General features: G+C 32.5%; 2 protein-coding genes across 2 annotated transcripts in view; one reads left to right on the top strand and one right to left on the bottom strand.

Moving 5' to 3' along the window:
- The window catches only part of kz (putative ATP-dependent RNA helicase kurz), a 49,092-nt gene that overhangs the window by 9,465 nt on the left and 16,235 nt on the right, over positions 1 to 23,392 (bottom strand). Inside the window, exons 5-10 of the mRNA XM_072537016.1 lie at positions 18,852 to 19,150; positions 15,767 to 15,901; positions 15,205 to 15,425; positions 10,875 to 11,107; positions 4,266 to 4,620; positions 1,690 to 2,021 (exon numbers count right to left, since the gene is read on the bottom strand). Coding sequence (XP_072393117.1) covers positions 1,690 to 2,021; positions 4,266 to 4,620; positions 10,875 to 11,107; positions 15,205 to 15,425; positions 15,767 to 15,901; positions 18,852 to 19,150 — 1,575 coding nt within the window. The remainder of the gene's footprint in view (positions 1 to 1,689; positions 2,022 to 4,265; positions 4,621 to 10,874; positions 11,108 to 15,204; positions 15,426 to 15,766; positions 15,902 to 18,851; positions 19,151 to 23,392) is intronic.
- LOC140446109 (uncharacterized) lies at positions 5,095 to 6,116 on the top strand. Its single transcript, XM_072538643.1, has 3 exons — positions 5,095 to 5,515; positions 5,570 to 5,810; positions 5,874 to 6,116. The coding sequence occupies exons 1-3, from the start codon at positions 5,095 to 5,097 to the stop codon at positions 6,061 to 6,063; spliced, it is 852 nt and encodes a 283-aa protein (XP_072394744.1). The 3' UTR covers positions 6,064 to 6,116.

The following is a 23,392-nucleotide window of genomic DNA, read 5'->3' as shown; positions in this document are numbered from 1 at the left end:
TTCGACCTGCTAACCTTAAGTCCTCCCTCTTCGATAGCCTTTCTCCTACCAATCCTCCAAACCAATCGTCAATGGAAAACTTTCGGTCCATCCGCGACAAGTCATTACTTTAGTGTACGCTCCCTTACACATATCATTCACTAGCCTTATGTACTTCTCAGGAACCCATTTCTCTCTTATACATCTATACAGATTTTATCTATAAACTATGTCGTACGCCTTCTCAAAATCTATAAATACCAAATGTAGAGATCTCTATTCTTCTCGCCGCATTTCTCTACCAACTATCACAAAACAAACCATCCATTGTCCCCCTTTCTGGCATAAACCTTAACTGTTCTCCTATCGATGTATCTCTCCTTAACCTTCGCTCTACAGTTCTCTGCCAAATTTTCATTATGTTCGACATTAACTTTACTCCTCTATAGTTCTTACAGTCCTAAATGTCCCCTTTATCTTTATGCAGTGGTACAATCACGTTCTCTCTCCACGCACTGGACATCCTTTTCGATCATTTGTCACAACGCATCAATCCCTTCCTCTCCTATAACCTTCTAAGCCTCGAGAGGTATTCCATTAGGTCTTACTGCCTTACCATTATTCATCCTATTTAAATTCTCGACAACGTCATCTCTCGTTATCCCCAGTACTACATTATCATTTGAGGTCCTGCATCCTCTGTTTCTCATCTGGTGTTCTTCATTCATCAACTTTCAGAAGTACTCACACCATCTTTTCTTTATTTTAACATCGGTTCAACACTCTTCCATCCGCACATCTAATCTGTCGCATAGTCAACTCCTACTTAGCAGTAGCTACAGCATATTTTGCTTCCCTCTTTGCTACCTTGTATATATCCTTATCTTCCTCTCTTTTAGACTCTTTCTTCTCCCTAACTTTCTATTGCACTTCATCATTCCACCACCCAGTTTCTTTGTTCCTAGGAGACCCTTTCCAGATGTTTTTCCTCTTTCAGTCGTACCAAAACTTCGCTGTTGGCTTCCCACCAGCCATTTACCGTATCTTAGTGTATACATATTAATAATAAATAATTAATAAATAATCACAATAATTACTTGTAAATATTATATACAATTTCAGAAACCAATTTAAAAATATATATTTATTTGAAAAATAGTGTGGTTCAGGTTATTTCTACACATGTTCCTATTAGTTATGCAACCACAATATACTGTAGCTAGTTAGACTACAGCTTTTAATATAACATGAGACCACTAAACTGGGCCCTATTAAAATTTGCGCGAGAAATCTTCACCAGAATTGGTATATGCCCTATTTCTCATCTGGTCTATTGCTATTTGTTTGCTAAGACAAAAATCCGGAAATACGTTAAACAAAATGGTACATAGACGAGATATAAATATTTATGTTTGTATATTCTTCGTAAATGGTATTACTTTTACTAAGGTAATGCAATGTTAATTACTAAGTCGTTAGGTAACGACGGACGTTTTGGATATTTTAGTGAAAACATGTAACGCCATCTAGTGACCCAGTTAGAGGCGATAAGAACTATTCAAAAAGATTTTGTTAAAAACGATTCATTATACATTAGATAATAATTTTTGGATAAACCCTGGACAAAATATTTGTACAACCTTAAAAGTATATCAGAAAATAAAGAAATGTATGAAGTAGTCTATTTAAGAGTTTGATATACTAAAATACCTTAATAATTTCGCTTGAATATCTGTTGGAGGTTCTAATTTTGGATCGACTATAACATCAGCGTCCGGGATATTTTTCTTTATTTCATTTGTAAGCTGGACTCGTAACTTTCGGATTTCTTGCACCGCTTTATACCTAAGGCCGTTATTAAAACAGAACTTTTCGAGATTCTGTTCACTGTTGGCATATTCAGCAGCTCCAACTGCTTTTAATAACACCATATTATCGCCTAATAGAAGAGAATTAGCACGGCCAGCCCATCTCTGTCGTGTCAAAGACCATTTCTGTCGAAGTTCTTTTTGTTTTTCTTGGCTTGTTTGTATGACTGGAACCTACAAAATATAACCAAAAATACAGAAGATATAAAGGTTAAAACACTAAATAATACGTTGTGACTATCCCTTGTACTCTACATAAGATATTAAAATTCCTAAATTTAAAACTGACCACTTTGCTATGTCTTCCACGATAATACGTGGTGAACGTGAAATATGTAATTTTACGTAGCGCGTAATGAACTGGCTGAACTTAATGAAAGGTCCGAACTGAAGACTGGATTCTTCTTTTTTTGGGGCCTATTCGTTTCGAATATTAGCGATCATTCTGGCTATAATTATTTTATTAACTGATGCTTTAAATAGATTATTTGTTGTTGTGGAGAACCATTTTCTCAGGTTTTTTAACCATGATATTCTTCTTCTCCCAATTCCTCGCTTTCCGAATACTTTGCCTTGAAGGATTATTTTCAGTAATCTGTCTTTACTGTCGTTTCTCATTATATGTCCGAGATATTCTAACTTTCTCCTTTTAATGGTGTACATCACCTTCCTTTCTTTCCCCATTCTTCGTAGTACAGTCTCGTTGGTTATCTTGTCCGTCCATGATATCCTTAGGATTCTTCTGTATAGCCACATCTCGAAGGCTTCAAATTTTTTCTCCATCGCTTCAGTGAGTGTCCAGGATTCAGCTCAGTAGTATAATATCGAGAAGACATAACATCGTAGGAGCCTTACCTTTATCTCCAGATTAAGGTTTTGGTTTTTAAATAGAAGACTGGATAGAGAATATATAAGTAGAGAGCGCGTTGTATTTGTCCAAACTTGGGATGAGAGAGTGTCTTATACTTCTTAGAGTGAGAGATAAACTGTACGAAGAGAGTGTGTTGTTACTACTAAGCAGCGGCAATTTATACAGAACCTTAACAAAGGGGAAAAATCAACGATCTTTTTAATTGGCTTCTAGTTTGTAAATTTAAAAACATAAAATGTTTTTTTATAATCGGCTATTAAGAATTATTTTAGTAAAAATAGAACGATAAAAAAATACAGGTGTGCCAGTTATGGCTTACAGTTTCATATATTCAAAGGCAATAAAATATTTATGACTGGCTATTAAATCCCTTTGGTGAAAATAGAAGGTGCAGTTTTGTACCTGAAGGGTCAATTCGTTGATTTTTTGTGTATCGACAGGCGCAACGAGTAGGCGTCAAATAGATATTAACAGGTGTACTCATATTATTTTTAATAAAGCTTGATTTGACTGAAACTGGTGATTCAAATATGTATATACAAAAAGTATTCTGAAATGAAGAAAGGTCGAGAATTTAACTAAGCTACTGAGCGTGAATTATCCGGTAGTTAGTTTTTGTCCGTGAATACGTTGACTACTTGGATTACCGTGATCACCAAACCATCATTTCCCTGAAGAATCTGTATAAAATTTTAGCGAAACGTCGAGATGAACTCAAACACGTTCGTCTAAATAAGAATAAGTCTAAATAAGACGGTCCGAACCCGGAAGATAAATAATTAATGATTTTTACTCTGGCCGTAGAAACCTCCGATTATCATTAACTAGATTACTTTGAATCATCTATTACTGTAAATTTATTTTTAGAGCCGCTTCTATTATTTTTTCTCTCTTTACCATCTGTTTGTTTTCACGATTATACCCGAATCTTTCCACTGAATTCTATGTTCATGTTTCCATGCGTATTTACATATTTGAGGTCTATCAAATTCTCTATTTTTGATGTAAGACTGATGTTCTAACATTTGATGGTTTTGATGTTTCACCTAAATAAAAATGTTCGCATTTTCGCATTCACAAGGTATTTTATGAATATAACCCTTTTTTCTTTCTTGTTCATTATTAGTTTTGGTTTTAGATAAAATAGAAAAGTGTTTGCTGTTTTAAACATTGTTGAAATGTTGAATTTATTTCCTATGGTTTTAAGTTTTTCCGATAAAAACATAACAGGAACGCAACTCAAAAATATTGATAATATAATTTTAAAGTCATCTACTTTAAAATGTATAATATGTCTGAATTGTCAATATGAATGAGTCAGATTATTAGAACAATTTTTTACCCAGTAACAAAAGCAAACATTTGTTTAATTCATTAATGTTTTGTATTTTAAGAACGATTTCTGAAATGGAAATGGAAACGTCAAATAAACTTATTTTAAAGTAAAATTGTGGCTTATTCCCAATAAACATAGTAATTGTATTAAGATGCCAAGAGAAAACGGCTTCAGAAAAAGATGTGAAATATGCAGATAAACTAAAACCTACCTCCAATAATACTTCTTGTACAGACAAAGCGGCAACTAAACAAATAGTATACGGTAACAAATTCTGTTGGTGGCTAAGAGCCAACATCTTGCCGAATCTTGGCAAGACAGGAAATTTGGAGATCGCTCGTCCCAGCGGGGTTACCGCTCCTTTATTGAGTGCACCTAATGTCTCCAGTCTAGATTCCGCTGTTTTTAATTGCAATAAATTAGGCGCAGTAGGAAAGGGGAAGTTTATGATCTTGTCTATATTCAAACATTTCATCTGAAGATACAAATCGTCTACAGGTTTTTCTTGAATTTCCGGAACTGAATATTCTCGAAATTCGTCGTTGAAAACGGCACTAGAATATAACCTAAAATTCAAAAATAATATGTATTTGTAGATCTTATGAGAATAACGTGGTGATAAAATATACGCACCCAAAAATAGATCAATGTGTATCCCAAGTAAAATTTGACTCATTTATAGCTGCATTCCATCTTTCTGATAGTTAAGTCCGTGGCACATGGTCAAGTATATGAGCAAACCAAAAAATTGACAGAATATGACGTCATATCCTGAATTTAAACAAATCCTTAAAAAATAGAAGATCTATTTTTCAAGGTCAGTTTGATTAAACGTTAATTTTAATTGGTCGAAAAAAGGAGCGGCTAAATGTAGCAGACGAATCCAACGTTGCCAATTTGGCTAGTCACAGAGAATAGCATAACCATAACCATAGATATAGTATAGAAAAGATCTTACCGCGCTTTCGATTTTCGATTACGAAGTATATCAATTCATCAATTCTTGATTTTTTTGGTTTTTTTTTCGGTTGAAGATAATTATGGTTGTAATGTGCAAAGAATGTTCAAAAGTTTATTCAAGCCAGAGTAATCTGAATAGACACTTAAAGGAAATTCATGGCTTAAATGCACAAATAATATCTTATGATAAAAATATGACATCGATTAAGTGTTTAGAGGGATGCAATATTTCTTTTAGGCTACGACTAGAATTAGTAGGGCACCTAGAGGATTGTCATAATTTTAAAATGGAACGAGAGATGTACAAATTCTCTACAATTGAAGGTCAGTATGAATCCATTTACTTTCTAAATATCATTAGGTACTTACATTATTTTTTTCTAGACTTTCAGATTTGGTTAAAAAACTTTCAAAGTGTTTCCAACGCAGAATACATTTGTCCTCGTGGTTTAGTTTCTTCAGTTTCCGTTAAAGATGTATATTATGATTGTAGTAGATCAGGTACTCTTGTAAACAAAATAATATTTTTTTGTTTGTTTATTTTTAATTTTGCAGGAAAAAGTCGTGAAGTTTCCCACATTCGGAAAAGAACGAAGAAGTGTCAAGGATCTAAGAAAATTAATGTTGCTTGTACTAGTCAGATCAAACTTATAAAGAATGAAACTAATTCTAGAGTAAAGGCAATCTTTGATAAGACACATTATGGTCATAGCGTTGATATTCAACATTTGTCAATACCAAAGGTAGAAAGAGCCAACATCGCACAAAAGTTAAATAGTGGTGTAAGTGTAACAAGGTAAACTATTTTATTAAATTATTATGTATATGAAGATAATTGCATACACTTATTATTTTTTAGAATTCTTGATAATAACAGAAATAATTTTAATGATGAAAAACTAAAGCGTATAGATTTGCTTACCAAAAAAGATATACACAATATTAAAAACGCATTTAATATACAAATTCAGGATGGAGTTAGACATGTTCAAGGTACTTTATATTTAGAAGTTTTTATGAAATTTAATTATTCTGCTGACATCAACTAAAAATATATTCGTTTGTTACAGATGCGGTTAGTGTTGATATGTATGTACAAGAATGCATGAATTTGTAGGATAATCCAGTTCTATTATATAAAGCACAAGGTGAAGTGGATGAAAACTCTTGCTTAAAAAAAGATGATTTCTGCATTATACTTATGAATGTATCACAACAAAAAATGTTATTGCAGTTCAGCAATAATATAGTGGCTATTGATAGTACACACGGTTTAAATGCTTACGATTTCGAATTAACAACTCTTGTAGTTGTCGATGAGTGGGGTGAAGGGTTTCCTGGTGCATGTTTATTAACAAATAGAAAAGACACTCACACTTATATTTGAATTATTTTTTCAGACAATTAAAAATAAAATAGGGGTCTTAACACCAAATGTATTTATGACAGATATAACGCATGTTTTCTATAATGCTTGGAGGTCAATTATGGGTGAAGTTAATATGCAATTGTATTGTGCATGGCACGTAGACAGAGCTTGGCAATTGAATATGTCCAAAATTAGTAATTTAGAAAAAAGAAAAATAGTATACCAGTCTTTAAAAAACTTACATACTGTAACAGATAAAGAAGAATTTCAGAAACTGTTATCAAATTTTATCGAGCAAACATTTGAAGATGGAGAAACAATAAATTTTGGTGAATATTTCTTGAATACTTATGCTAGAAATTTCCAACTATGGGCTTATTCATACCGTCAAAATGCAGGAATTAATACAAACATGAGATTAGAGAGCATGCATAAAATTATAAAATATGTGTATTTAGATGGTAAAAAGGTAAAAAGGTTAGACAAAGGACTTGATGCACTTAATAAATTCATTAGAGATAAAGTTGTTGAGCGAATCTTAAAAAAGGTAAAATGAAAAAATTCATCACATATACAGCTTATAAACAAAAGACATAGAACTGCAATAAAAGAAATTAATCAAATTAAAATAATTGAAGATATAAATAGTAGTAATATGTGGTATGTATCAGAATTAGGCAGTACTACTTCCAGTATAAAAAGTTATGAAGTGGCAAAAAATGGAGAACCATGCTGTCACCTAACATGCTCTGAATGTCATGTATGTATTCATTCGTTTAGTTGTAATTGTATAGATTTTTCTATAAAACATACAATATGTAAACACATACATAGTGTTGCTTCAACTTTAAGACAGAAGTCGCTTGAACGAAATATAAATTTAGGTATTATTGACAATGATGATAGTGTAGAAATTGTAGACCATTTAAAAACGCTGTCACAAAATAATGATAATATTACTGACAATATTCAACAGTTGAGAAAACATGCTACAATAGTAGTTTCTAAACTACAACACAATATAGAATTAATTGAAAATGCAGACAATTTAAAACATGTTGTAAAAACATTAAAAAATGAAAATACTATGGTTGAATGTAACCTAAATACAATCAAAAAGTTTTCACCTACAACAATTAATGTAGAGCCTCATAATAAAAAAATTAAAAAGCAGCTAACATTTTATTCCACGAAAAAAAAGAAACAAGTTATGAATTCTAAAAATATAAGCAAACCCACTGTAAAAGAAATTGTAAATATAAAAGAATGTATACTTGGACAATCTCAATTTATTTCACGAAGTACTGAAAATGATCATAATTATTTTTAAGTTTACATCGACGTTATACCTACTTTAGGTCGAATATTTTAAAAACAGTGAAATACAAATCTTTCTTTTTTTTTGCAATATATTAAATTAACACGAACTTTTGCAATTTCACGATCGATATATTTTGTGGTATACTGTATGTAGATATAAATAAACTTATTTTTTTACCATTGTTTTCTTTTAATTCCTAATACAGAGTGATTGATAACTTACTAAAATAATTCACTTGTTTTTGTCATATTTAGAACGCGAAACACATATTGTTCCTTATTATAATATTTTATCTTTACAAACAACATTCAAAATTTCAACATTTAATTAAAATAATCAGTTTTAACTTCTCATTTATTTCTTAAAAAAATACTTACTGTGTGAATGTTGTCTCCTATATTAACAAATAATTAGCATCAGACGATTAAAAATATCTTAATTATAAGCAACTTATTCGCTAAATATGCGAGTAAGTTTATTGGTAGATACTGATGGTAGACACTGATATCAGAAACTTCAATCCTAAATTTTAAAATTCGCGCTATTCTTTTTCTAGCCAACTTGGCAACGTTGGATTCGTATGCTACATTTAGCCGCTCCTGTTGAAAAATATCTAAAGACAAATGACACTCAGCAGTTAGACATGATGACGTGATGAAATTCATTTTTCTTTGGTTGACAGGATGTTGTTTGTTTATGTTTGCCTTCTAATTTTGTTATAAAATAAAAATAAAAGTTTAAAATATCTTGGAGCCAGGAACAAGTTATAACATTAATTGATTTATATCAAGAAAGAAGCTGTTATTAAATGTGAATCCACGTTATTATAAAAAAGCCAAGTCTTTTTATTTTCATTGTGGATAAGAAAAATTTGAATCATAAATAAAGCACAAACAACTAATAAATAAGCAAGAGGCAGTTAATTTCATTGACATAACTCTATACAGACAACTGTCAATAAAAATTTGATCAAATGTGAATGATCGTGTAAGAGACAGATTTTTAAAATTTTAACAAACTATAATTATGACGCCATTACGTCAGTTTAATCAAATATTTAACCGTGTGCCACGGACTTTAGGCTTGTTAGTTCTGACTCAACGTAGTGACGCACAGTGGAGCGAAAACATCAAAAAGCTTTTAAAAATTGATGATTAGAAAATTTGCATAGGCCTCTTTTTACGAAATCAGAACTGGAATTTTAGAGCCCTTTTTCCACTACAACGCTAACGGTAACCTTTTGACGGCAAAAAACCATGAGTGCGGGAATTTGGAAAAAAATTTAAGCAAAAACTTCAAACAAATAGTCAAACGGTCGAATCCATCACTTATTTCAGCAAATAGTCTAATAATTTTTTTTATTAAAGGCGTTTATATTAATTTCTCTTGTGTTCATCGATAGTAATAGGATAAAGAAAATAAATAATCATTTAAACCAAAAGTCGGTTTTGATCAGCCACGAAAACCTTGAGAATTCTAGGTTTTTTTCCAAAACAGTACAAAAAAAATGGCCTCTTATGTACTGCTTGAAATAAGTATTAATTAGTCATCAAGGGTCTGAACGAAGATCCTGAAAGGGAATTAGCTGCGTAAAAATGCGTACTTTGGATCCCGAGCCCAAAAAAATCGAAAAAGCTCGATAATTCTATCCTTGTGTAAACAAACAAACGAAAGAGGGGAGATGGTAATCCTTTAGTTCTTTACTCCATACTGATATTCGGGGCTATGATGTATCGTTTACGTAAATAATTACGTACGTGTAACATTCAGAAAACGTACATTAGATTACAGTTCTCAAAACATAATGAGTAAAAACGGTATGAAGTATCATGACCTGTGTAGCTATGCATAAAATAGCCAAGTCACAGTAGAAAATTACATAAAATGTATGCGATTCTGTCATATCGTGAAGATAAGTCAGTTAATCTGAATTAACTCACAATTGATAATAAATCCTGCCACCACTCGTATTGGACCTTGAGACTGATGCTAAACAGTTATTTTCCATCAGGGAGCATCAGCTAAAATTAATAAAATTGCAATGGATGTATGTAGTTTAGTTTTTATATAGCTTTTGTTTTATATATAAATAAAATAAATTTTCTTTCTTATAAATTCTTCCATTTATAAATACTTCATTTGTATTACATAACACCCCACACAAATTAATATAATATGAATTTATATATACGAATAATACCTCGCACAACTTTTTTGAAAAATATTTGTTCTGTTTCTTGACAATTGTCTTGTATACTGAATACTGAACATTTCATTATACTCGAATTCGTTTCATAATATATACTATCCAACTACTTGGTAACACAAAGAAGTATGCCAAACTTCCAGGCTATACTTCAATATCCTGAGGATTTAATCATTTTTAAGCGTTTTCGCTCCACTGTGTGGCGGCGCGGTCAACTCCGATATAAGAATAGGTACAGAACTAAAGGTGAGAAACTGCCACATGACAAGGTGGTCACATGTGTTACTGACTGCTTGCTCACACTGGGGTCCCGAGTAACGATATAGGAGATAAGGCGGTATAGACAGTAGCAATAAGCTTAATTTGCGTTTTTGAGGAGGCTAAGATGGTAGTAGCGAGACCGCGCGTGATCAGGACGAAATAACTCCCCGACGTTAGTCGCGGCAACTTACGAATAATGATAGCGATCCTCATGACTCACTAGAGGATATCGCAATGAAACATAGCCCCTGCCATAAACGCCTGTATGAAGAGGACTTTACTTCCCATTTTCTTGGAGAATGTAGGTTTTTGAGAGGTCTCGGCACCGCACATATTGTTCAAGATATCTGAGAGAAAAAGAACTAGTTGATCTTCGGTGCAGACATCCTGAACTTTGCAAGAAGTCGGATCGCTTCGTCTTGGAAGAATCCCAATATATGTAGGGGCTCGAGTTATTGCCGGATTTTTGGGATTTAGGTTTAGGTACGAATGCAAACAGCGCTCGACTGAGAGAACAATACAGTCGGTGTTGTTTCCAATTATTATATATTTATTATAGGTTGAAACCCATTCAATGTGAATAAAGTAAAATCTTTGTTAGATAAAGGTATTTTTGTAAGTAGAAGTTCAATTATATTACTCTTCATATATAAATCCTTACCAAATTGAACGGGTTCTGTCATTAATGATTAACATTTATTACCTATAGCAATGTCCAGGACCCACTCGTCCAGCTCTGCCAGCTCTCTGATTTGCAGATGCTTTACTTGTCCAAGAAATAACATAACTGGTGACACCTGTGACTTTATCATACAATTTTACCTTGGTTTTTCCGGTATCTACTACATATTTAATATTGGGAATCGTAAGCGAAGTTTCAGCAATGTTGGTACTAATTACACATAGTCTACAGCCAGGAGGAGGAGACTCAAAAACCTGTAATAATAAAATATAATAATAATAAAAAAACTAAAGGTATGTTAAAAGTATGCTAGAAGTATGTTAAAAATTATATCTAATATTTCGTGCAGTAAGAGGGATGTGGGGCCACGAGGTCAAGTATATAAACCAAGCATATTAACGTTCATTAACTTCTATCGGTAGACACTCAAGAAATCTCTGGTGAAGCAAGCTCAGAACTTAGCAAGACGTCAATGTGTTCATCGGGATGCGGATGTTGAAGAATCTGGTGATCGTGCAAGAAGACGGAGGAGTTAGGATTCGAACTCAAGACATCAGTGTAAAGTATATTATATATCAATAAATAAGATTCGAATATAAGACATCACCTTATACATTGAAGTCGAAAAAGGTACATAAAAAGAATACCTATATTATAATATTGTAATAATACCTCGACATATTTTGCTTCCAATTCTGTTATGAAATAATAAAAATGTCATGAAATAATAAAATCAAGATGAAATTTCCAACGATCGATCCAATTGATACCAGGGGAGGAGAAGCATATATATATATATATATATATATATATATATATATATATATATATATATATATATATATATATATATATAATAGCCAACTATAGAGCAAAGAAAACCAAAAGATTTTAATCAGATTAGATGAGATGAAAATAGTAAAATACAGTATACTCCCTCTATAACGAACACGGGTATTACGAGATTTCGCTTATAACGAGGTACATTAGATGTCTCGTGCAATTTCTATTGAGCTATAACCCTCTATAGCGAGATAAATTTGATTATAACGAGATAAATTAAGATTGAAAAACGTATTTTTTACGTTTTTGCCCGGCCGTAGCTATAATTAAATACCCTTTTTAACTGCGCCGCCCGCAATAACATTCTTACAATTTATGATTCTTAGTTGGAAATTTACAATTTATGATTCACAAGTGTCATTGTAGGAGGTTGACCATTCACACCTAATAAGGTCCTAATATACAAGATGTGGAAAGTGTTTTAAAGGTTGTCAGAAACTTTATCCAAAGAAAAAACGCAAATGAAGAAGCATAAAACTGTTTCACATCTTTAGAAAATATGATAGATAGAATACTGGACAATTTAGAGCAGTCAAAAATGACAAACTTCTTCCAATTGCAGACGCAATAGTTTATGTTATTCTTGAAAATACGCTTTATACAGACTTACAGAATACAGTTTTTTTGTTTTAACGTATATCATTGACAATAAAAGTAAACAACTTTTTTTTCAAAAACGCCATTCAAACAATATTTATTAGCATCTTATATTGCTCCGAATGGCTTCACTATAGAAAGTTAATGTTTTAGAAAACTACATATTCATATGTATGCACAGTATTATTGTTGTTGGATATAACGAGATCCGCTTATAACGAGGTAATTAGTCTGCCATTTCAGTTCTCGTTATAGAGGGAGTCTACTGTACTAATTTACGAAAAAGATGCCAAAAAGCGATGGAAAAAGTACTTTAACAGGTTATTAAATGAAGAATTTGACAGACAACCCTCTGCAACTTAACTGTGTTGAGTTGAGTAACGGATACAGTAATGGTGACAAAATAACAAAACGAAGAAGTGGTTCAAATAGTTTAAAAAATAAAGAAAGGAAAAGTAGTTGGACCAGATGATATTCATGGGGAAGCGTGGAAAGCATTAAGAGGGACAGGGAAAATTTGGTTAACAGATCTCATCATCATCATTGGTGCTACAGCCCTATAAAAGAGCCTCGACCTGCCCAAGTCTATTACGCCAGTCAGTTCTATCAATTGCCAACTGTTGCCAGTTTGCTGCGCCTATTTGTCTACCATCCTCATCTACACCATCCCTCCATCTGAGTTTTGGTCTACCCCTATTTCTACTTTCCACAGGTTGTGACATAAGGATTCTTCTAGGAGGGTTGTTCTGCTGTGATCTTGCCAGATGTCCTGCCCATCTTAGTCTTCCTATTTTTATAAAGGATACTACGTCTTTACCACCAAATATATGTTTATATCTGTGATATATCTCGTAGTTGTACCTCCTTCTCTAAACACCATTTTCACAGATGCCACCAAATATTCTTCTCAGGATCCTTCGTTCAAATATAAGCAGATTTTCATCTGCCTTGGAAATGGTCCATGTCTCCGACCCATATGTCAACACTGGTTGTATAAGGGTTTTGTATATGGTTATTTTTGTTTTTTGGCTTAAGTTTCTGCTTCTCATATGTCTACTCAGTCTTCTCCTTGGTGATCAGGGAGCCTAAGTATGTGAATTTGTCCACCACTTCAAAGGTAGAATTATCAACCGTGAATTGGTGGCCGATGTTTCTGGCTCTATTGTTGGGTGTTGATGCCATTATCTTAGTTTTATTTTCATTTACTTGCAGGCCCGTATTAAATGCAGGTTAACAGATCTATTTAATAGGATTCACGTAGTGTTACACCCATTGTTATTCGTTAATTGCATTAAAGTGGCCGTATCTTCGGAGTGATTAATAGAGGTTTAATAAATTTGTAGTATACGTCTCCCATATTCGATTTTAGAGAAGCTTAGTGGATTATCTGACTTTACAATTATGTTATTAATAACGGCTTGCCACTTTAAGGAAGAGTCAAGGTAGATTCCTAAGAAATCTATAACGTTGGTTTCGTCTAATATAGTCAATTAAAGGGTAATGCTTAAATAGATATTTTCTCTTATTGAATATTACAAATCCAGTGTTTTCAGTTCAAAAATGGAATCCAGTGTTGGGTGAACAGTTCTATAATATATTATTATTATTATATTATTTGCTCAACAGACCTTGTAGGCCTAGGGTGGATGGTCCAATTTTTCATTACATTTTACAAATTTTACATTACATTACTTACATACAATTTACATTACAATTCACATCAATCATTTTCATTTTTTTTTTATTGTCTGATTCCACCGTATGCGTTTACTATTCTTCTCTATTCACCTCTGTCGTTTCGTAATTATTTCTAGTCAATAACGCCAATTAGATCTTACATCTTCTACAACACTGTCATACTATCTTTTCCTTGGGCGCCCTTTCTTTTTTTTCCATGTTGGTGATATATTTGACATGTTTTTTTTTTTCTATAAGCACAATCTATTTCGTTGACTGTTTTACTATCCGGTCAAGTTGAAGTTCCTTTTGTATATCTATTTCCTTTAAAATTGGATACTTTTGACCACCATTTCTTTTTACATTACAACATTAGCCGTTGTCCATTTTTATTTCTTTCATTATGCTTACTGTGCCTACCTCTTATTGATTTGTAGATCTTTTTGATTCCCATTTTTGTATTACCGTCTATCATGATTATTTTTATGTTATACTATGGTAACCTAGCAGTTTTGGTAGGTATATAGGTAAAATATCACTTATAGTGGCCAAAAATAGTGCCTTGCACTATCCATTTTCTCTACTTTAAATTTCATTTAAAAAATTTTGGAAAACCAGGGTATTACCTTGAATTGACCATTGTTTTATGATTTTTAGGAATTTAAATTTTTAAATGTTGATACTGCTAATAATTTTTAGTTTTCCAAAAATACTTCGCGCAGTTCGGATTCGATTAATATTAAATTATCTACGGGAGACCTTCTTGTGTGAAAACTACCTTGGTGTGGGGAGAAAAATTTGGAATTGTGTATATACGACATTAATCTGTAATTTATAATTTTCTCCATCACTTTGCTACATGTTAAAAATTGGATGATAAGATGTTGGATTTTCTTAGTTTGTTTTGTTTGTGGATAGGTACCTAAATGTTGATAGGCCCTGGATCATATGTTTGGAAAAACTTGTTTTAAATAAATATTATATAAATATTAACAATAGGGATACTACATGGCTTAAAAATATTTTTTGTTGAAGAAATTTCAGTTTTAGGTTTTGATAACTTGGGTTGGATTGATAAACTTTAAAAAAAAATGCTTGCTATTCCTTTTTTGTCTGGTACTAGTTTATTGTTTTAAGAAAGTATACGCTAATTAAATTTTTACATCGACGATAAAAAATGACTTACTGTGAACAGACTAGATAAATGCAGTAAGCTAATTAACTTTTTACTCACCTTTTGTTGTTGACTGGTGGATAATAATGAATACAAGGGAAGAGTCCACAGAGGCTGGGCATTGGATATAACTGTTTCTTCAACTTTGTCATCGTCGTCATCCTCAAGGTCTGAGAATTCCTCATCTATATTTTCATTATCGCCAGGAATACTATAATCATTTAAATTTATTTCTGGGATTATTTTTATCTTATTTTTATTCTTTGGTGTTTTTTTCTTGCCTGTAAATCAGAAAAAAAATCAAAGAAAGATTGGCAAGTTCCTCGAATTATTCATATTCCCAAATATACTATAAAAATGAATGGTTTTACTAAATTTTGTAATTTAATTGGATGATAAAACAATTGACGCTATAAATCTTATTCACAAAAATGTTTAGATTCACCGAAAAAAAAAAACAGAATAAAGATGAAAAAATGGTCCACTGGCTTTTATGTGTTTATAAAATTTCATCATCTCTGGCGAGTTAACATCCATACTTAAATATTCCATTTTTTAACGTTACCTCAAAGTAGTATGTAATAAATAATAAATTAAAACAAAAAAATAAATGTACACCTACCTAAGTCATCATCTTCGGATTCAAATACTTTATCACCTTTCTTCAGTTGCTCATTTTGTTGAAGAATTTTATTTTTGTGCCTCAAAGGAAAAGCTTTTTTAAGTTTTCGCACTAGATAATTCACTTCTTGTTGACCTAAAATGAAATTAATTGCAGTAACCACGGTTACAGTCAAATTTAAAGTTACTGGCGGATAATTTTATAGAATATTTTGTATTTATTTAGTGGTATTATTTTATCTGATCAGTAACGTCCCAAAAAAACCTATTTATTATATAATAATAATTATTACGTATTGTAATAGTGAAAATAAAATCAATTTCTGATCGAACGACAGGGGATCCTAAAGTGGTTTTTTGCCACGCGGAATATTCGTTGTTTTTATGCAAACAGTTATATACAATCAAATTCCAATTAACTGGCGTTTAACTTCTAGAAAATTTGGTACATATTTAGTAGTATTTTTTTTCTGATCAGTAAAGTGTCGCCAGAAGTGACCAATCACGAGGCAGATTGTCACTCTGGCCGGTCAATCACCGTTGTCATTCCGGCGGAAGATCGCTGCTAAATTGCAAACACAAAGTGTATAAAAAGGCAGTACATCTTCCGATCCGGATTGAATTGTCTACATCACTAGCTCCTGCTAGACCTTGTTGGCCGAGTGCCTTTACTACGATTCTGCGTTTTATTATTACGTGAGTGAACATTTCTTCAATCTAAGAAGACGTCGAAGCGAAGACGATTCCAAAGCTCTTTAGTGCTTGAATGACTACGAAGCCGTGTGGCTACGATATCATTCGAACCACAGGGGGGTACAAGAACCGGCGACTGTTGACTGACGGCCTACCTTTTGTCGATTTAAAGAAAAGTCTGGCAACGGACTTACAATTACCTCGCAGAGGCCGGCTAGCAGCTCGGAGAGAACGTTCCCTGGCCAGATAGACACGCTCTTTGAGATAGGGAAAGACAGGTTGTCTTATAGCTATTTCAGATTGTGTCGAACTGACACAGCGTTCCACTGGTCCACTGACGGTCAGAAGTAAATAAAAGCCCCAAGGGGACTGGAAATTACTTCTCACTTAGTCGCCGAGCTGCGGTGACAACTCGCCGCCAAAACCTTTTTACAGATATAGTAACCGTCCTTATAGGACTACCAATTATTTCTCGAGAGGTGGCGATACGGAGTGAAATGCCGTCGCAGAGTCAACACTATGCCGACGTTCCTGTACCTCTCGAGGAGTGTGAACGTGGCCACACGGCGAGGTGTGAAGTCTCTGTAAGACTCAAGGCATCCAAGGTCTCTGTAAGACTCAAGGCATCCACTGTGCACAAAATACTAAACAAATATTCATGTACGACAAATTCACGTAAGAAATAAACCTCGGACTGTTAAAGTATTCTGGCTGCTGGTGGCACCTTGTCGACCGCAGAGTCCCCGATAAACTTCTCGCTAAGCGGAAGCCTAGATCACATAAACTCTACGAACACGAGGATGGAGTCGAGAAACCTTCGTTTCTCATTCAGAGCGGCGGTCTTTTTATACACTTTATTTCGTATCGATATGTGCTTTTCCAAGTCCATCGGCCAATCATAAATTGCATAGGAGGTAGAAAGGCTGGGCGATACGCATCGACATGCTCATTGGTCCACAGACTAAGGCACGCGATGACAAAAGTAGAAAAAAAAGTATGTATTATTATACCAACTAATATTAAATAAAATTTACTATTTTTACTGGAAATAAGCCACCATTTTACTTTAAAATATGTTTATTTTGACGTTGGAAATAGATCTCAAAATATAAATTAAACAAATTTTGCTTTTGTTACTTGGTAATAAAATTTTTCTAATTACTTAATTTTATCTGACTCATTCATATTGACAATTCATTTATATATTATACATTTTAAAGTAGATGACTATAAAACAATATTGTCAATAGTTTATGAGTTTCTTGCATGCCTGTGATGACTTGATTGAAGTATAGTTAATTCGATTACATGAAATCAACTTTAACTTACCCGTCAGAAAAATCATAGCATGTGATTTATCTTTAAAAAGATAACCACATGCAATGATGACAGTAAAATTCTCCAGTTAGTGATCCCATAGTAAATCATGTAAAAAACCGGGAAAAACTCTAAGATAAGTCCTCTACATGGTAAGTTTTGGCTTTGCATTTAGTTTACTCCCAATATTAATATCAAATTCAACTTTACATGTATTATACTTTAAAACATAAATGTTGTATTCTCGATGATTTATAGTTGTACAGATTTTCTTTTTATTTATTTCCTCTTTTAATATTGGCAACTATTGGTTTCATTTAATATAATAAGGACAGCTTCTTTGATTTGTCTCTTTTTACCATCTGTTTCTTTTAGCACCACACATGAATTTTTCCATTGAATTCTATGTTCATTTTCTAATACGTGTTAACTTTTTGAGATATATGAAATTTTCTCTTTTTGATATAAGATTGATGTTCACTTATTTTAACATTTATTGGTCTTGATGTTTAATCTAAATAAATCACAAGGTAATTAAATAAAATTAAATGAAGTGTCCTATTTTTGTTGAATAAAATATCCATCTGACTGGTTATTTGGTACAGTAGTTCGTAGTTCGCGAAAATGTCAACATGACATCAGAGAGTTCTGAATACGAAACTGAAAACTCAGGACTTTATAGGAAAAGTTGTATAAAATTATCCAATATGATTTAATTTAATTCTCCATTATTATTTATTTCACATGGTAATTTTGTTTATTATATTAAATTAAATGCGGAAATAAATAATATCTGCTAGTTGTCTTCGTTTGTTCTGACCTTCAGCTTTCATTTAACTGTTATTGCATCATCAGCATCACGGTCATCTTCATCATTTCTGCTTCAAGTCATCAAACAACAGAATTCTATCATTTTTTTAATATTTTGATATTTTTTATTTAATCTTAATAAAATACTGGCAGCGAAAGCCTTACTGTTCTTAATGTAGAAGACTGGTTATTTTAAAATTGTAAGGAAAACTGCTAATAAATTGATAGACATGAAACTAAGTAAAAAGCAGTGTAAAAATACTTACCTGTAACAAATATCAAAATTCCTCCATCCGGCAGTTTTGTATTAATTTTCACAGCTTTAATAAAAGCCTCTTTTAAATAATTTTCATTGGTCCTTTTATTGAAATGACAGGTCACTGGAAATTGTCTGGCTTCTACTTTTATAACCGGTGGTGGATTTTTAAATAGACGTTGGTTTTCTGTGAAATCCTCTAAACGTAGAGTAGCAGACATTATGATCAGTTTAAGAGGGTCATTTTTCTTGTGTCTTAAAGGGACTATTCGGGAAAGCAGACCAATTAATATATCTGTATACACTGATCTACAAAAACAAATTGTAAGGGGTGACAATATTAACTTTTAATAGTAAATGTGTTTTTATATTTTTCAACCGAAGGAACACTTCCGGTTTTATCATTCTCTCCACATTATTTTTAATGATGAATCTGAATTATTCGATAAATATTTCTTTATCAGTTGCAGTTTTGGCTGGATTACTTTGCGGTAACACCCGACATATGCACCGCATTAAACTAAAGGATGACATTTTTAAAAATTATTTCAATGCAACAGATATAAAAAGTAAAAAATGCTAAATATTATTTACTTTAATAAAGATTCTCACAAATTTACATATTTAAATATATGAGAAATATATGAAAACACATGTCAAAATTAGCAATATTCGTCATCTGTATAACGTTTAAAAAAAAAACAAGAAATATCACAACTGAAGGAAAATTAAGAGATATTACCATTTGGGTATAAAAACTACAGTACAACTTATCTAGGTGAATATAATCTCTAGAGGAGTATGTCAAAGAAATAACAATTACATACTATATGCATGTAGTTACACATCCTTAATTTTCATAGCATAATATAATGTAACTAGAAATTCAAACTTCTTTTATAAAATTAGTGTTCAATTAAATGAATCTTCTCCTTCTTTGAGTGTCTCTCCTATCGGAGATTGGATATCATTAGGGCGATTCTAATTTTATTTACTGCTGTTTTGAATAATTCGTTAGTGGTACAGCCAAACCACTCTCTTAAATTTCTCATCCAGGACATTCTTCTGTTTAAGAGTCCATGCCTCAACACCGTAAAGCAAAGTACTGAATACATAGCATTTTAACATTCTAGTTCGTAGCTGAATACTAATATCACGATTACAAAATAATTTTTTCATTTTTATAAAGGTAGACCTGGCAATTTCAATACGTCTTTTTATCTCGTGATTTTGGTCACCTGTTTCATTGATGAGGGTTCCCAAGTATTTGTATTCGTTTATTTTTTCGAGTTGGGCACCGTTTATTGCGATACTAGTGTCATGTATTGGATTCTTACTGAAGGTCATATATTTGGTTTTTTTTGACGGTCATCCTTATTTCGTCGGCATTTAACACATGTTCAAATAGTAAGTGCTGTGAATATGATTCAGGCTAATCTTTCACAAGCTGATGTTGCACGTCATTTTGACGTATCTCGGAGCGTGATTTCGAGATTGTAGCCTCGATATAAACAATTTGGTAATGTCGTTGAAAGACATGGGAGTCGTCAACGTGAAAGTACTCCTCAACATGATCGGTATGTGGTAAGATTAGCTCGTCGAAATGTGCATATAACTCCACATGCACTCTATGGGGCCTTAGAAAATACCCACAACATTACCGTATGTGACCAAACTTTAAGGAATAATTTACATGAAACTGTCCTACACGCCTGACGTCCATTGAGAATTCCCAGGTTGCGTCATGGAAATCGTGGACTCAGATTAAGGTGGGTACAAGAACACGTGCAGTGGGACTTACAAGAATGGAGTTCTGTCTTATTCACAAATTCACAGACACAATTTCTGTCTTCAGAAAACTGAATATTCATAAGAGTGAATATGTGAATATGTGAGACAAAGTTTTGTCTCTACTCTAATTAAAGAAGAGTGAGAGTTTGGATAGGACCTGGTCAATCAGAGAAACTCAAGCATGTACAGGGTGTTCGTCCATATAGTGGTCTACAAGTTATGATGTGGGTTGGAATAATTTTTCATCATCAAACTGTTTCCGTTTTTGTAGAAGGCACTTTGAATCAATCTCGATATATTGATCGTATCTTAGAACATCTTGTCCTTCCATTTTCCACTTCTACAGGTCCTGTTTTGAGGTACCTGCAGGATAATGCTAGGCCACAGGCCACATACTGCAGCAACAATAAGAGATTAGTTTCATAATGACGATAATGCACTCTTACAGAGGCCAAAACAATCGCCAGATCTTAATTCGATCGATCATGTATGGGATATGCTCACAGACAGATTGCTCCTCATCTACATAATGTTAATACTGTATTGCCTCAAAACGAAGTTTATAATTTAATTTTAAGCATGCCAAGGAGGTGTCAGACTGTAATGCTACTGAAGAAAACACAGGCATAATACGAGTATGTCACTTTTTAAAGTCCAATCAAAATTAGTGTATATATGAGAAAAAACTTATGTTCCTTAGACATTTTTGATGACTTTATTATAACAATTATTTGAGTTACAAACAAATGTTTTCGGTAGTCTCTAAGTATTGGTGGCTTGCTGAAAGGGTCCAGTCATCAGGATATTTAAACTTGTGAGATTCGGTTGCAGGCAAGTCAGCAGTATAGAGCATAAAAGTAAAGGGGCAAGCACATAACCCTGTGAAAGGTCATTATTTAAGTTTCACTTGTTTTTATATTCTTTCCCATTATTACCTGGAAGGTTCTCTTTGTCAGCATATTGCCAATGAGGTTTATTATGTTTCTGCAGGGGATAACACGGGTCAGTTTATATATTAATCCCTGTCTCCAAACAGTATCGTATGCTGCTGTTAGATCTATGAACGCTGCGGCTGTTTTTTTGTTTTTTTTTTCTTGAAAACTAAAAGTTGTTATTGATAAGAGTTGGTCCGTACAACCTCGATGAGGACGACAGCCTGCTTGGGCACTGGGGACATTTTCAAGTATTCTGTGAATCAAAAATAAACTATGCAATACGAAACATCAAAAAATAAGAAAGTTTCTCCTTCTTACTGCGTCCTCTTCCTTCGAAGATTGACGATCCACTTGGCTACAGCGGTTCTGAAGATCTAGATCGATATTTTACCAAGCCAACATTGCAGGTCTTTGAATCAAAAATGGTGTCTTCTTCCTATTGACTTTTTCCCTTGAATTTTTACGTCAATGATCAACCAAGTCAAGTATTGTGTATCTGTCTCCCTTAATTACATAAATAATGTACATTAGTTGACGCTCTTTGAGTGTTGGAAAGTTCGAGGATCCGATAATATTTATAGACATTATAAAACTTAATTGGAGGATTGGTGGAGGAGAACGGGAATACGACGATAGCCGTCTCCAAAATATATTGTATTTAGCAGTGATATCTTGTAATATTTATATATATATATATATATATATATATATATATGTATACATATATATAAAATATATATATATATATAATATAATATATATATATATATATATATATATATATATAAAATATATATATATATATATATATATATATATATATATATATCCTCTAAAATAACAGCTGAACTGGTAGATGAAAAAGGGGGGTTGAGGTTAATTGGGTATACAGCTGATTAAAAGCCAAGTGTATTCTGTTTAACAATTCATTATATTTCGCCAATTTTCATTGGCATCATCAGATGAGAGCTACAATTATTTAAAACATGGTAAAATACAATTTAATAATAGTTTGTTGTTTATATACTTACTTAATTGAGGTTAATGGCAGTGCGATTTATTTTAATACCATCAAGTAAAAATTTTTTTGTTGGAATAATGTTGATTGTAGTTGATGTTGATTACAAATTAAAATATAGGAAACAAATACAATTTAAATTAAAAATAAAACAGACATAACGTTTAGTTCGGTAAATGTCATTAAGGTTAAGTACTAGAACTATCAAATATCGAATGTTATTAATTGACTTTTGTGAAGATGATTAGTTCCATGGTGTTGACGTAGTAGTTGTTTATTTGATTAATATTTACTGTAAGGTGTGTTATAGTTGAAAAATTTTTGAAATTACATTATGTGTTGTATTAATTATTTAATAGTTATATGTGTCTATTTATAATGTTTGTTTTTCGATGTGTAATAAATAAGCATAAATCTCACTCAGATGTTCAACATCTGATTTCTTATTTATTAAATTATCCATTTGAGTGATAAATGCCATCTCGAGGAAGAGTCTTTTATTGAGATTATTTTCCATTGCAAGAATCTTTGTTTCACTGTAGTTCATTATGTGGTGTTCATCATGTACGTGTTTTGCAAGGGAACATCTATCAGGATATAATCTGCTGTCACTCTTGTGGGAAGTGATGCGACTTTTTAGGTGTCTGTTGGTTTGGCCAATATATTGTTTGTTACAACTTCCGCACGGGATACGATAGACTATATTAGATAATTGATCAGTAGGTGTTTTATCTTTTAGTTTGGTGAATATCGAATTAATGTTTAACACTGTGTAATTAGCGATTTTTATGTTGTCGTCAATTGATT

This window comes from Diabrotica undecimpunctata, chromosome 7, assembly GCF_040954645.1.
Source record: "Diabrotica undecimpunctata isolate CICGRU chromosome 7, icDiaUnde3, whole genome shotgun sequence".
Classification (NCBI taxonomy): Eukaryota; Metazoa; Arthropoda; class Insecta; order Coleoptera; family Chrysomelidae; genus Diabrotica; species Diabrotica undecimpunctata.
This window is presented reverse-complemented; position numbering and strand designations above follow the sequence as displayed.

Excerpts from the sequence above, each read along its gene's own strand:
- LOC140446109 (XM_072538643.1), top strand. The coding sequence starts at position 5,095 with ATGGTTGTAATGTGCAAAGAATGTTCAAAAGTTTATTCAAGCCAGAGT. Across the intron at positions 5,516-5,569 it reads TTATGATTGTAGTAGATCAG|GAAAAAGTCGTGAAGTTTCC; the intron begins GTACTCTTGTAA and ends TTAATTTTGCAG. Across the intron at positions 5,811-5,873 it reads AGTGGTGTAAGTGTAACAAG|AATTCTTGATAATAACAGAA; the intron begins GTAAACTATTTT and ends ATTATTTTTTAG.